This window comes from Gekko japonicus, unplaced genomic scaffold, assembly GCF_001447785.1.
Source record: "Gekko japonicus isolate JY-2015 unplaced genomic scaffold, Gekko_japonicus_V1.1 scaffold1320, whole genome shotgun sequence".
Lineage (NCBI taxonomy): Eukaryota > Metazoa > Chordata > Lepidosauria > Squamata > Gekkonidae > Gekko > Gekko japonicus.
This window is the reverse complement of record NW_015170319.1, coordinates 260,751-273,964: the sequence shown is the minus strand read 5'-3', so window position 1 is coordinate 273,964 and position 13,214 is coordinate 260,751. Positions and strand designations below refer to the sequence as shown.

The following is a 13,214-nucleotide window of genomic DNA, read 5'->3' as shown; positions in this document are numbered from 1 at the left end:
CCTTCCTAATAATCCCCAGCATAGCATTGGCCTTCTTTATTGCAGTCACACACTGTCTCGACATTTTCAGTGAGTTATCCACTACAACTCCAAGATCTCTCTCTTGCTCAGTCTCTGCCAGTTCAGACCCCATCAATGTGTATTTATATTTAGGATTTTTGGCTCCAATGTGCATCACCTTGCACTTGGCCACATTGAACCCCATTTGCCATGTTGACGCCCACTCGCCCATCCTTGACAGATCCCCTTGGAGTGCCTCACAATCCTCACTGGTTTTCACCACCCTGAACAACTTTGTATCATCCGCAAATTTAGCCACTTCACTGCTTACTCCCATCTCCAAATCATTAATGAACAAGTTAAAAAGCAGTGGACCAAGTACTGATCCCTGCGGTACCCCACTGCTTACCACCCTCCACTGAGAAAATTGCCCACCTACACTCACTCTCTGTTTTCTATGAACTAGCCAGTTTTTGATCCATAAAAGGACTTGTCCTTCTATCCCATGATTTTTGAGCTTACTTAGGAGCCTTTGATGAGGAACTTTATCAAAAGCTTTCTGGAAGTCAAGGTAAATAATATCTATTGGATCCCCCTTGTCCACATGTTTGTTCACCCCCTCAAAGAACACTAATAGGTTAGTGAGACAAGATCTTCCCTTACAGAAACCGTGCTGAGTCTGCCTCAATAGGTTTTGTTCATCTATGTGCCTACTAATTCTTTCCTTAATAATGGTTTCCACCAATTTACCCGGTATCGACGTCAGACTGATTGGCCTGTAATTTCCCGGATCTCCTCTGGAACCCTTTTTAAAGATGGGAGTGACATTTGCTACCTTCCAATCCTCAGGAATGGAGGCAGATTTTAAGGAAAGATTACATATCTTTGTCAGGAGATCTACAAGTTCACATTTGAGTTCTTTCAGAACTCTCGGATGTATGCCATCTGGGCCTGGTGATTTATCAGTTTTTAAGTTGTCTATCAGTTTTAGGATCTCCTCTCTCGTCACCTCAATCTGACTCAGGTCTTTCAACACCCCTCCTGAAATCAGCGGTTCTGAAGTGGGCAAGCACTTCTCATCTTCCACAGTGAAGACAGAGGCAAAAAATGCATTTAGCTTCTCAGCCATTTCCCTATCATCCTTCAGTACTCCTTTTACCCCTTGGGCATCCAAGGGCCCCACTGCCTCCCTGGCTGGTTTCCTGCTTCTAATGTATTTGAAGAAAGTTTTATTGTTGGTTTTTACGTTTTTTGTTATATGCTTTTCATATTCCCTTTTTGCCTGCCTGACCACAGACTTGCATTTTATTTGCCATATTTGTGTTCCGTTTTATCAGCCTCACTGTGACTAGCTTTCCACTAGTAGCTGCACATACGTTTTCTGTAAAAAAAAATGTGTGCATATAGAAAACAGGAAATTAAAGGCGAAGACACACATTCTAAGTGCCTTGGCATACAGCTAATGTGTTCAGCCACAATGTAGAATGTCTGTCTTGAGCCAAAGTGTCTGTCTTGAGCCAAAGTGTTCTAAAAACCAATCCATACGATCCCTTAAGAAGGTACTCATCACTGAACAATAAGAACCCTTTATAATGGTAAGTATTCACGAGATGAGAAACACTCCTCTAACAACATCAGGGATAACTGTTCCACAAAACCGAGCTTCTATCAAACTTTATTCATGGGTTATACAAGGTTGTATGGCCCAGTTCATACATCCCCTTTAGTATTCCACTTTTTGGAAAGAACAAAATTGCTGAACCAGCCAGTCAGATGATCACAAGGATGGCCTGGTTCCCACTGGCATAGTGCAAGACAGCAGCTTGCAGTATTTGTCTACCATAGTACTATAGTTCTTCTCAACTTTCTTCCACCACTTCAATTTATGTTTAGGCAGCCATTGAAATGCTGTATATTTTCATCAAATATATACTCTGTGATTCCCCCCCCCCAATTAAGAAATATAAAGGTCTAATAATAAACAGTAGCATTCAGTACTAATAATATTCTTTGTAATGGTACAACATATATATTCCATCCCAGTTGATTTTAATATGTTTTCCTATGGCAGAAAGAAAACTATCCCAGTATTAAAAGGATCCTAAACATTCTACAACCTCGAATGAAGAATAGAGACTTGGAAAACGTTGGTTTTATAGAGTTCGACATAACTGCTCTTTATTTGTTCAATGATAAATATTCTTCTATGTGCATATATAAATATTCCCCAGTTCAGATATAGGAGAATTATCTCACCTTTTCACTATCATTCCCCCTTTAACCACATTAAAATAACTCTGGGACTTTCATTAACTTTCCTGTACATGTCAACTCGACTTCTAGATTCTTGTTAGCATTTTTGTTTAGAAACTCAGTCATATGCAGTTGTATCGACACATAAGATGAATCTTATAAAATTTTCTACAAGGAGTTATAAAATTAATGAAATATATGGGATTGGATCTCCACTGATGGGATTTACTTCAGCAGTGCAGGGCTAGAGTTGAAAAGGCCCCAGGTTTGGAGAAAAATGTGAAATCTAAAAAAAATACATTGAGGAGTTTCAAAAATCCAAAAATGATAAACAGCACCTGTAGCTTTAAAAAAGAATGGATTATGTCGGTGGCTCTTGCTAGGCTGGGGTTTTTTAGTAAAAAGGCAGCAGGAGGGCACTGGGCCCTTTCCAGCCCATTTTATCCTTTGAGGGAGGATTCATTGGGGCCAGGCTTGACTAGGGTTTCCAGCTCCAGGTTGGGAAATTCCTAGAGATTTTGTGGTGGATGCTGAGGAAAGCAGAGTTTGGGGAGGGGAGGGACTTCAGTGGGATATAATGCCATAGAGTCCATCTTCCAAAGTGACAATTTTTCCAGTTGAACTGATCTGTGTTGCCTGGAGATCAGTTTTAATCTCAGGAGATTGCCAGCTACCACCCGGAGGCTGGCAACCCTAGCCGGATATCTCTCCTTATATATAACTGAGTAGTGGGAAGGCACTTTCCAGCTCTCCCATTCGCTGTGCAATGCACTCCCTCAGCCATTGGTCCATCATTCACCACTCAAGAGTACTCGTGTGCCATTGGCTGGGTGCTGGGTCTGCTCCTCTTTCCCACCCACTCCTCCTTCAGCCACTGTTTGGGGAGGGAAGAGGCCTCAGCTGAATAGAATGCCATAGAGGCCACTGTCCAAAGCAGTTATTTTTTCCAGGGGGGGAAGACATCTGTTGTGATACCCAGAGATCTTCAGGCTCCATCTGGAGGTTGGCTACCCTAGGCGTAGCAGTTAGCACTTCAGAGGGTCTGCCAGACCCAGGTTCTTGCTGTGGAAGCTGTGATTTCGGACCAGTCACAGACTTTCAGTGTAACCCCTCCCCAGCCCACTGCCAGCTTGGCCACTTTCCTGTCAGAATAAACTGTGAACATTGCTAGAAACCAAGCTTGATTCTGTCAGTAAAACAGGGTTGTTGTGCAAGTCAAAAGGGGGAAAGGAGAATGATGTAAGCTGCTTTGGTCCCCATTGCAGAGAAAAACTGTACTTTTCCTCCTGGGGAACCATTGTCGCCAATCTCCAGGTGAACATAAGAACATAAGAGAAGCCAATGTTGGATCAGGCCAAAGGCCCATCAGTCCAACACTCTGTGTCACACAGTGGCCAGAAATACCAGTGCTGTGAGATCACTCAGAATTACAACTGCTCTCCAGATGGCAGAGATCAGTTCCCCTGGAGAAAATGGTGGACTCTGTGTCCTTATATCCTGCCGAGATAGCCTCCCTATGACAGCCAATGTGACGTAGCAGTCAGGTCTTCAGAGCACAGTAGAGGCTGCAGGTGCTGGGAGGAGACGGAAAGCTGAAGAGTCAGGGACAGATAATGGCAGGTTGATGCTTGGCTGGGAAGGAGATAGGGTTGCCAACTCCAGGGTGGGAAGTTCTTGGAGACTTGAGGGGTGGAGCCTGGAGAGGGTGCGGTTTTAGGAGGGGTGGGACCTCAGACATGTACAATGTCATAGACACCACCCTCCAGACCAGCCATTTTCTCTTGGGGAACCATTGTTGCCAATCTCCAGGTGAGGGCTGGAGATCACTCAGAATTACCACTGCCCTCCAGGAGGGAGGGAGGAGGAGATGAAAAGCTGAAATCAGAGGGGCAGATAATGACAGGTTGATGCTTGGCTGGGAAGGAGATGCCACCTCCAGGTTGGGAAATTCCTGGAGATTTGAGGGGTGGAGCCTGGACTGGGTGAGATTAGAGGAGGGGTGGGATCTCAGACAGGTACAATGCCATAGACTCCACCCTCCAAACCAGCCATTCCCTACTGGGGAACCATTGTTGCCAATATGCAGGTGGTGCTGGAGATCACTCAGAATTACAACTGGTCTCCAGAAGAGAGGGGGGAGGAGATGGAAAGCTGAAGTCAGAGGGACAGATAAAGGTAGGTTGATGGTTGGCTGGGAAGGAGATAGGGTTGCCACCTCCAGGTTAGGAAATTCCTGGAGATTTGAGGGGTGGAGCCTGGACTGGGTGAGATTAGAGGAGGGGTGGGACCTCAGACAGGTACAATGACATAGACAAACCAGCTATTCCCTCCTGGCGAACCATTGTTGCCAATCTGCAGGAGGGGACTGGAGAGCACTCAGAATTACAACTGATCTCCAGGAGGGAGGGAGGAGGAGATGGAAAGCTGAAGTCAGAGGGACAGATAAAGGTAGGTTGATGGTTGGCTGGGAAGGAGATAGGGTTGCCACCTCCAGGTTAGGAAATTCCTGGAGATTTGAGGGGTGGAGCCTGGAGTGGGTGGGGTTTGAGGAGGGGTTGGACTTCAGAGAAGTACAGTGCCATAAACTCCACCCTCCAAACCACCCATTTCCTCCTGGGGGAACCATTGTTGCCAATGTCCAGGTGAGGGGTGGAGATCATTCAAAATTACAATTGCTCTTCATATAGTAGAGATCAGTTCCTCTGGAGAAAATGGTGGACTCTGTGTCATTATACCCTGCTGAGGTCACCACAGCAAATTGACACTGGAAAAGTTCTAGAACAATTCATCCAATAGTCCTTGAGCATTTAGAAAGGACAGCTATGATTACTAAGAGCCAGCATGGGTTTCTCAAGAATGTCATGTCAGACTAATCTTATCTCTTTTTTCAAGAAAGTTACTACCTTGCTGGACCAGGGGAATGCTGTAGACATAGTTTCAGTAGGGCTTTTGACAAGGTTCCACATAATATTCTTGTTGACAAATTGGTAAAATGTGGTTTGGATCCTATTACTGTGGATCTGTAACTGGTTGACACATCACACCCAAAGAGTGCTTGTTAATGGTTCCTCATCCTCTTGAACAGGAGTGACAAGTGGAGTATCTCAAGGATCTGTCCTGGGACCTGTTTTGTTCAAATCTTTATCCGTTATTTGGATGAAGGAATAAAGAGAATGCTTTTTAAATTTGCAGATGATGTTAAATTGGGAGGGGTAGCAAATACAGTAGAAGACAGAATCAGGATACTGGATGATCTTGACAGGCTGTAAAAGCGGGCTAAAACAAATAAAATGAATTTCAATGGGGATAAATATAAAGTTCTGCATTTAGATAGGAAAAATCAAATGCATAATTATAGGTTGGGAGAGACTTGTCTTGGCAATAGTACGTGCAAAAAGGATCTAGGGGTCTTAGTAGACCATAGACTGAACATGAGTCAGCAGTGTGATGCGGTAGCTAAAAAGGCAAATGCGATCTTGAGCTGTATCAACAGAAGTATAGTGTCCAGATCATGGAAAGCGATGTAATCGCTTTATTCTGCTCTGGTTAGACCTCACCTAGAGTATTGTGTTCAGTTTGGGGCACCACCATTTAAGAAGGATATAGACAAGCTGGAACGTGTCCAGAGGAGGACAACGAAGATGGTGAGGGGTCTAGAGACCAAGTCCTATGAAGAAAGGCTGAAGGAGCTGGGTATGTTTAGCCAGGAGAGGAAACAACTGAGAGGTGATATGATAACCATCTTCAAGTACTTGAAGGGCTGTCATATAGAGGATGTTGCAGAGTTGTTTTCTGTTGGCCCAGAAGGTTGGACCAGAACCAACAGGATAAAATTAAATCAAATGAGTTTTTGGCTAAATATTAGGGTGAACTTCCTGACAGAGTGGTTCCTCAGTGTAACAGGCTTCCTCGGGAGCTCTTCTTCTTTGGAGGTTTTCAAACAAAGGCTAGATGGCCATCTGACAGCAATGCTAATTGTGTGAACTTAGGCAGATCATGAGAGGGAGGGCAGGAAGGGTTGCCTCAGTGCTTAGTCCTTGTGGCCCTTTCTTACACACCCAGGGAAATGCTGATTGCCACTTAGGGTCAGGCAGCAATTTTTCTTCATGCCCGTTTGTCCAGTGATCCTGGAGGGTTTTTTTACCATCTTCTTGGCATGGAGCAGGGGTCACTGTGTGTGTTGGGGGGAGGTATTTGTGAATTCCCTGCGTTATGCAGGTGGTTGGACTAGATAACCCTGGAGGTCCCTTTGAACTCTATGATTCTATGGGAACTGATTTCTGTAGTTCAGAGATCTGTTGTGATTCCTGGAGAGCCACCAGTGCCGCTTCTGTTGGGGGGCGGGTGCTGGTGGGTGACTTGGAGAGTGATAGAGGCAGAAAGAGAGAGTGATGGGTTGGGGACAGAAAGAGAAAGAGGGATGGGGGGGCAGAAAGAGAGAAGAAGTGGCAGGAATGAAGACAAGAGAAAGAGAACAGGTGGTGGGAGAGCGAAAGAGTGAGAGACAGAGAAGTAGAGGGAGAAGGGAGGAAGCAAAGGTGGGAGGAATGGGATAACTTCTCCTGCAAGTTTCTTGCAGGTCCCCACTTGTATTTTGATATTTCTGAAAATCACCTCCTGAAATATTGGGAAATCAGCATTTTTTTGAGTTTCACTGATTTCAGTGGGTGATAGACCTGGCTTCCAGGGACCAGGTCTACCCCCATTAATACTGGTGGATGACAGACATAATTTCAGAGGCCAGGTCTACCTCTGTTGATTCCAGTGGATAATAGACTTGGCATTCATAGCCAGGCCTACTCTTGCTATCAATATTACTTAAACGGAAATAATATTCCCAAGATGAATTCCTCAAACAATATACAGAGTGTCCAAATTTTGTGAAAACAATAATCTTGCCTTTTCTGAAATTATGAAATGAAATTACAATGAAAAAATTTAAAGCACATGCCCCTAGTTTATGCTGTTCTTTTTTTTACTTCAAAAAAAAGTATTCAGTTGTTCTTCATTAACATGTTATTTCTCCTTTTGTAGTAAAGGCTACACAGATATTGTGAAAATACCTGAAGGAGCAACACACATCAAAGTTCGACAGTTCAAAGTAAAGGACCAGAGCAGATTCACAGCCTATTTGGCCCTGAAAAAGAAAAATGGTGAGTACCTTGTCAATGGAAAGTACATGATCTCAACTTCGGAAACAATCATTGACCTCAATGGAACTGTCATGAACTACAGTGGCTGGAGTCACAGAGATGATTTCTTGCATGCAATGGGACATACAGGCACAAAGGAGACCCTTATAGTACAAATTCTTGCTACCGACCCAGCTAAACTAGTGGATGTCCGCTACAGTTTCTATGTGCCAAAGAAACAAGAACAAATCACAAACTCTGTTCCAAGCAACAGCAGCAGTAACAAACTGATACCATCACTCATCCAGCCCCAGTGGGTGACTGGACCATGGCTTTCTTGTTCTCGAACATGTGACATGGGCTGGCACACAAGAACTGTTCAGTGCAAAGATGGAAATGGAAAATTAGCAAAAGGATGTCTTTTGTCTCAGAGACCTTCAGCATTCAAGCAGTGCTTGCTTACTAAATGTTAACCTGTGGTTGTGTACTTGTTAAGAAAGGGTCTCATGAAGTCGTAGTCAGCAGACTGACACAAGGTCTACCCAGGCACAGAGAAAACCCAACATCAGTATACTTTCATATCTGAAGTTATCGGCAGAATCTGCCTGTTTGGACCAAATGAAGATACATACTGCTCTGAGTAATCGCAAGGTGATATTAATATGTCGAAGAAACTAAGCATTCATTGTCAAAAGCCCTCTGTATCTGCAAGTAAGAAGAGGATAAACCAGTGAAATGGTGATCATGGGCTATCTAAAGGTTACAGAATTTTCTCCCTTTTCTCACCTACCTTTAACACAGTATGTCTTTAGACAACTTGTCATACTTGCCCATGATACCCATAATATGCTCTTTGTAAATACTTTTCCTCTGGTATGTCACTTTATGTCACTTGACCTTCTTTCAGAAGACCAACAGCCTTTTTGTATGACTCAAGTGATTGACCAAAGTTTATCTGCAGCCATGAAGGACTCTTTCATCTTTTAAAAACATGGCTGTGGATCTTTTACTGGAAAATTAAGAGTTTGCTGCTTTAAAAAAAAGATTTAATACATTTTTGACAACAGGAGATACATTTCCATTCTAGGAATTTCCTGACAGTGAATTAATTTCTATATTAATGCCTTTCTTACAGGATTTTTTATTTGTGGGCACTTCTGCAGCAAGAAAAAATAGCTGCCAGTATGCTTCTTAATAAAACAAATAAAAAGAGCATACTCTGTTCTCTATTAGCAATGTAGGGGGAAAGAAATTATCAAGGGCAGAGTTTAGTATATGACCCTCATGAACTTTTGGGCATGTGCAGCTTTTGTGTATGGTATGGAAGCCAATGGAAAGAGGATTGGTGAAAAAGAATTTCACACTTGGAAATTCCATCGTTCACAGGAGAGGGATGATAAGAGGAAGATGTGGTGAGTCAGTGGCTCATGCCCTGAGTGGCAAATAATGTAAATAGTTTGAAACCTGCTCACATCTTCTTTCTCTATTAGTTTCATTGTGGCTTCCTCTGTAAATCTAACAACATATAATGTATCCATTATTTAATGGAGAAGCTAAAAGCCAAAAACGCATAAGTAATTTACTCTGCAATTTTAAGTAGAGTTATACCCTTTTCATGCCCATTGAACTGAATTCTGCTTAGTATTGCATTGTTAATGTATTTGGCAATACTTCTAATTCTGGTATTCACCAGCAGGAACCCCCAAATCCAAAGATCTGCAGATGCTCAGATTTGTACACTGTCACTTGTGTGCACAAACTGCCCATTATTATGCATTCTTTTGAACAAGTGGATTGGATCCTTCCATTAAAATGAATGGAATGTACATCAAAGGTTCCATGACTGAATGGCGGGAGATATCCATGCACAATTTCATGTCTTTGCTGAGTAATTCTTTAAAGCAAAAGAAAAGAAATTTGGAGATTTCGCATTTTTTTATATTAATGGCCACAAATAAATTAAACCACATCGAGATTTCGTAGTTATAACTAGTGCTGCCACAGAGCAAAAGGATTTTCCCCTCAGATGACAGGCAAAGGAGCTTTCCATTTTAGAAAAATATCTAATAAATACCTCACAGGAAGTCTAGAGAAATTAACTTGTAGATCATGTTTTTTATAATATGGATAAATATTATGTATGGGTATATAAAATGCCTCCTCAGTGCCTTACACAAATAGTGAAGCTATATAAGTACAGGTAATTATAACTTCTTGAATTTCCATTTGATCTTAGTTTCAGATTTTGGTAAAGTGTATATCTGGGGTTGCCAAACTTTTTGAGTCTGCAGGCACCTTTGGAATTCTGACACAGGGTGGTGTGCACCACCACAAAATGGCTGTCACAGAAGGCAGCGCCTAAAATGGCTGCCATAGGAGCCAACCACAAAATGTTAGGGAATGAAGTTATGCATAATTTCAGGGAGGAACTCTGCTTACCAGGACACTTTTTAAAATTAACATCTTGTGTAAAAATACTTCTTGCTTGCACACAGCTTATCTTCTGTCATGCTGTAAAGATCCTTTTGCTGTGGTGGCAAATTCCCAGTAACAAGACTTGGAATTCCATGAGTTCCATACAGACATACCTTGAGTGCTTATAGTCAAATTCAGGAGAACCTAAGCAATGTGGTTAATTTAATAGTGTTTGGTTACCAGAAAGACACTCCAGCTCCTGAATCACCTTCTTGGATCTGTTTGCTAGGGGATCATTCAATCTGTTTTGAGAACTATCAGTGTAGTACACACAGACTAAGTAGCAACTGTCTTGTATCTCTGCAGCAATTCCAAAAAAAACCCCACCAAACACCATTTTACATGTATAAAAAAAGAGATTTCATCTTCCTGTGGAGAAAAAGTGAAGGTCTTTCTTCGCCTCCTGACAAAAAGGGGAAGGGGAGCACTGAGGTTTAAAAAATGAGTGGAATTAGCCTCCAAAGTGATGCCAATTCATTCTTTTTACACTTCATCAAGAATAATCCTTATTTGGCACAATCTTTATGCTTAGTTTCCTCATTTCAATTTGTCTACCAGTTCCCAGTGAACAGAATGACAAGGTGCTTAAAATAAATGGGGTTAGCAATGAATCAGTTTCCCTCCCACAACAGTCTGAAAAGCTTTTGACAAAACATGATCCAGGGGAGGGGGGGGGGATATGTGTTAGATAGAACATGATAAGTAAAAGAAAAGGGGAACTCAAAAAGGAGAAACAGCTGAAGCTAAATACAGGGATTGCATGCATAAAAGTCTAAACTCTATATCAGGTGTAAATTAGCCAAAACTCAAATGAAAGCATAAAAATGTTAATTTTGTATTTTCATAATTGTAGCATGATTGTGGAACTGGTATGACATATGTACTAATCAAAAGTAATTTTGGTAAGAACCAAACACAGGGAAAAATGAAAGTGGCCTATGTGTTCTGGTCCTTTCTGTACCCTCCGTCCAGTACTTGTCTTTTCTGTTACTTTTCTAGTTCTGGCCATATTGGTTTGTGCACTCACCTAAAGTGAAATTGGTGCCAATTATGGTACTTTATAATTTCTGTCTATTCTTGAGACAGGCCAATCCCAAAGATTTACTTCCTGGTCATCTAATTCTCTGCTGGGTTACTTATAAATTCTCAGAATATTCAACTAACTGAATTGAATGTGCAAGTCACAACTGGAAGTATGGTTCTGAGCATCTCTGGATTGGGGGTGGAGCTATTCCCATTAGCTCTAGCAATAAAAGCTAGCTTTCTAACACAGTTTATACTAGAAACCAATTTGTAATCCCAAAACTGCTTGCTCTCCTTGTAATCAAGATGGCACACTGAGAATAAGTGGTTTGAAAATTAGAACTAAGATCTATTCAACATGGTCTGATATAATTATCTTCCTGTGGAAACAGTTTATCCCATGTGGGGGGGGGGAGTGGATGATCACAGATGTAAAAATATATATAAATTAAATTTTAAAAACATAAAAAGTAAAAAGCAACATAGCACTGAAAAATAAATAATTTATTGTTTTTACAAATTGGTATGTGAATGGATGTAATGAATTTATTTATACTTATTTAACATGGAATGCCAATTGTGGAAATCCTTCTATATTTAAAATGTTTTGCTATAATTTCTTTCTCTTCTTCTCTTTCTTTTTCTCTTTCTTAATTTATGCCTTATATATGAATTGAAAATACTATGTGAATTTACCAACGCACAGCACTGGTTGCTTTTATATTGTTTTTCATTTGATTTTTATTATGGAATGTGTGTGTATGTGAATGTGGTGCATGCACGTGTGAGTATGAAATCTAGGATGAATAAAGATATTTGGGTGTATGGACGTGTGGCTGTGTCACATCTATAAAGATACAGAAAGCACATGCATACATAAATATGTATGTACCTGTATATTTACACATATTTTTCAACTATATATTTTTTCCTTTCAAACAAACCTACTTTGCAATACATTCACAAAACGTTTACCTATATTTACAGGATGTAATCAGAGATATGTTAAGCACTTCTAAGGGCACTCCTATAAAAGTCATTTTATTATTCTGCCCAGGTGGATGCTCATGCTATCTGAGGCTTTCTTCTGATGCTACTTTAGCCAGCATAGTTATTGCTGGAATGGAGATCATAGGACACTGCCAGTCCCATCCAGAAGTAAGCCCTATTGAATAGAAGTAAGTAGGATTCTGAGTAGAGCTGCTTAGGATCGCTCGCTGGGTGAAATATTTCCACTATGGTTCATGCAGATGTTAACCGCTGGCAATCTACCAACCTCTTTAAAAATGAGTGGGTGGCTAAGAGTGGTTTGGACTACGTGCACAGTATAATCCTAAACACTTCTGTGTCAACCTGTCGCTCCATTCTCTTAGTTCCAACTAATTGCTAATGGCGTCAGACATTTGAAATGTTCAAGGATTTTTAAGAAATGGCCACAAGACATGAAAACTACCACCTCTGCAACAAAGCTATTATGCATCTATACATTGTAAAAAAGTTGAAGAAACTGGCTTCACTGGCAGTGGGATTGGGCATTAAATAATAGTGGGCATATAAGGAAAACTCAGTCACTGATTTAATGCTGTGAAGAATTCTGCATAGATCATTCTACTGACAGCTTTCCACAAAACAAGCATCTCAGTTTCCCTCATAATAATGATGCCACGAAAAAATATATGAAAAGCCCTCCATTACTGAGGCTGCAGGATTCAGTAAAAAATCTAGAAATTTAAAGGCCAAGGACTGCAATTTATTTATGTAGACCAAATTATCAGTGTATTTTTTTTCCAATACATGGCACTGTCAAGAAAGGGGTTTAATGAGCTTTTCCTCCCATGTTCAAATTTTAATTTGTTTTGTGTACCTGCTATTGCAAAATATTAGCGTTCTAGCATTCACAAATAACGTCTAATGCTTTGGTTTTCCTAAGTACTTTCTATATAAATCTGTATACTTAGTCCTTCCAGAATGTAAAAAACATGCAGGGAAAATGTATTTCTCTTAAAGTCTATTCTTACGTGTTTACACTAATCGTTGGGACACTGAATATTTGTGTGTGAATACCAACAAAACACCCTGACCTGGACAGACCAGGCTAGCCTGATCTTGTCACATCTCAGAAGCTAAGCAAGGTCAGTCCTGGTTAGTACTTGGATGGGAGGCCACCAAGGAAGTCCAGGATTCCTACACAGATGCAGGGACTGGCAAACCACCTCTGAACCTGTCTTGCCTTGAAAACCCTATGGGGTCACCATAAGTCAGCTGTGACTTGACGGCAGTTTCCACCCACCACCAGCTGAATAATTAGATATATACATAAATGTATATAAT

The 13,214-nt window shown here is 41.2% G+C and overlaps 1 protein-coding gene across 1 annotated transcript in view; it reads left to right on the top strand.

Moving 5' to 3' along the window:
- Positions 1 to 7,858, top strand: part of ADAMTS5 (ADAM metallopeptidase with thrombospondin type 1 motif 5) — a 97,368-nt gene extending 89,510 nt beyond the window's left edge. The window contains exon 9 of the mRNA XM_015418054.1: positions 7,288 to 7,858. Within this exon, the coding sequence (XP_015273540.1) occupies positions 7,288 to 7,858 (571 nt within the window). The remainder of the gene's footprint in view (positions 1 to 7,287) is intronic.
- Positions 7,859 to 13,214: the final 5,356 nt, after the last annotated feature.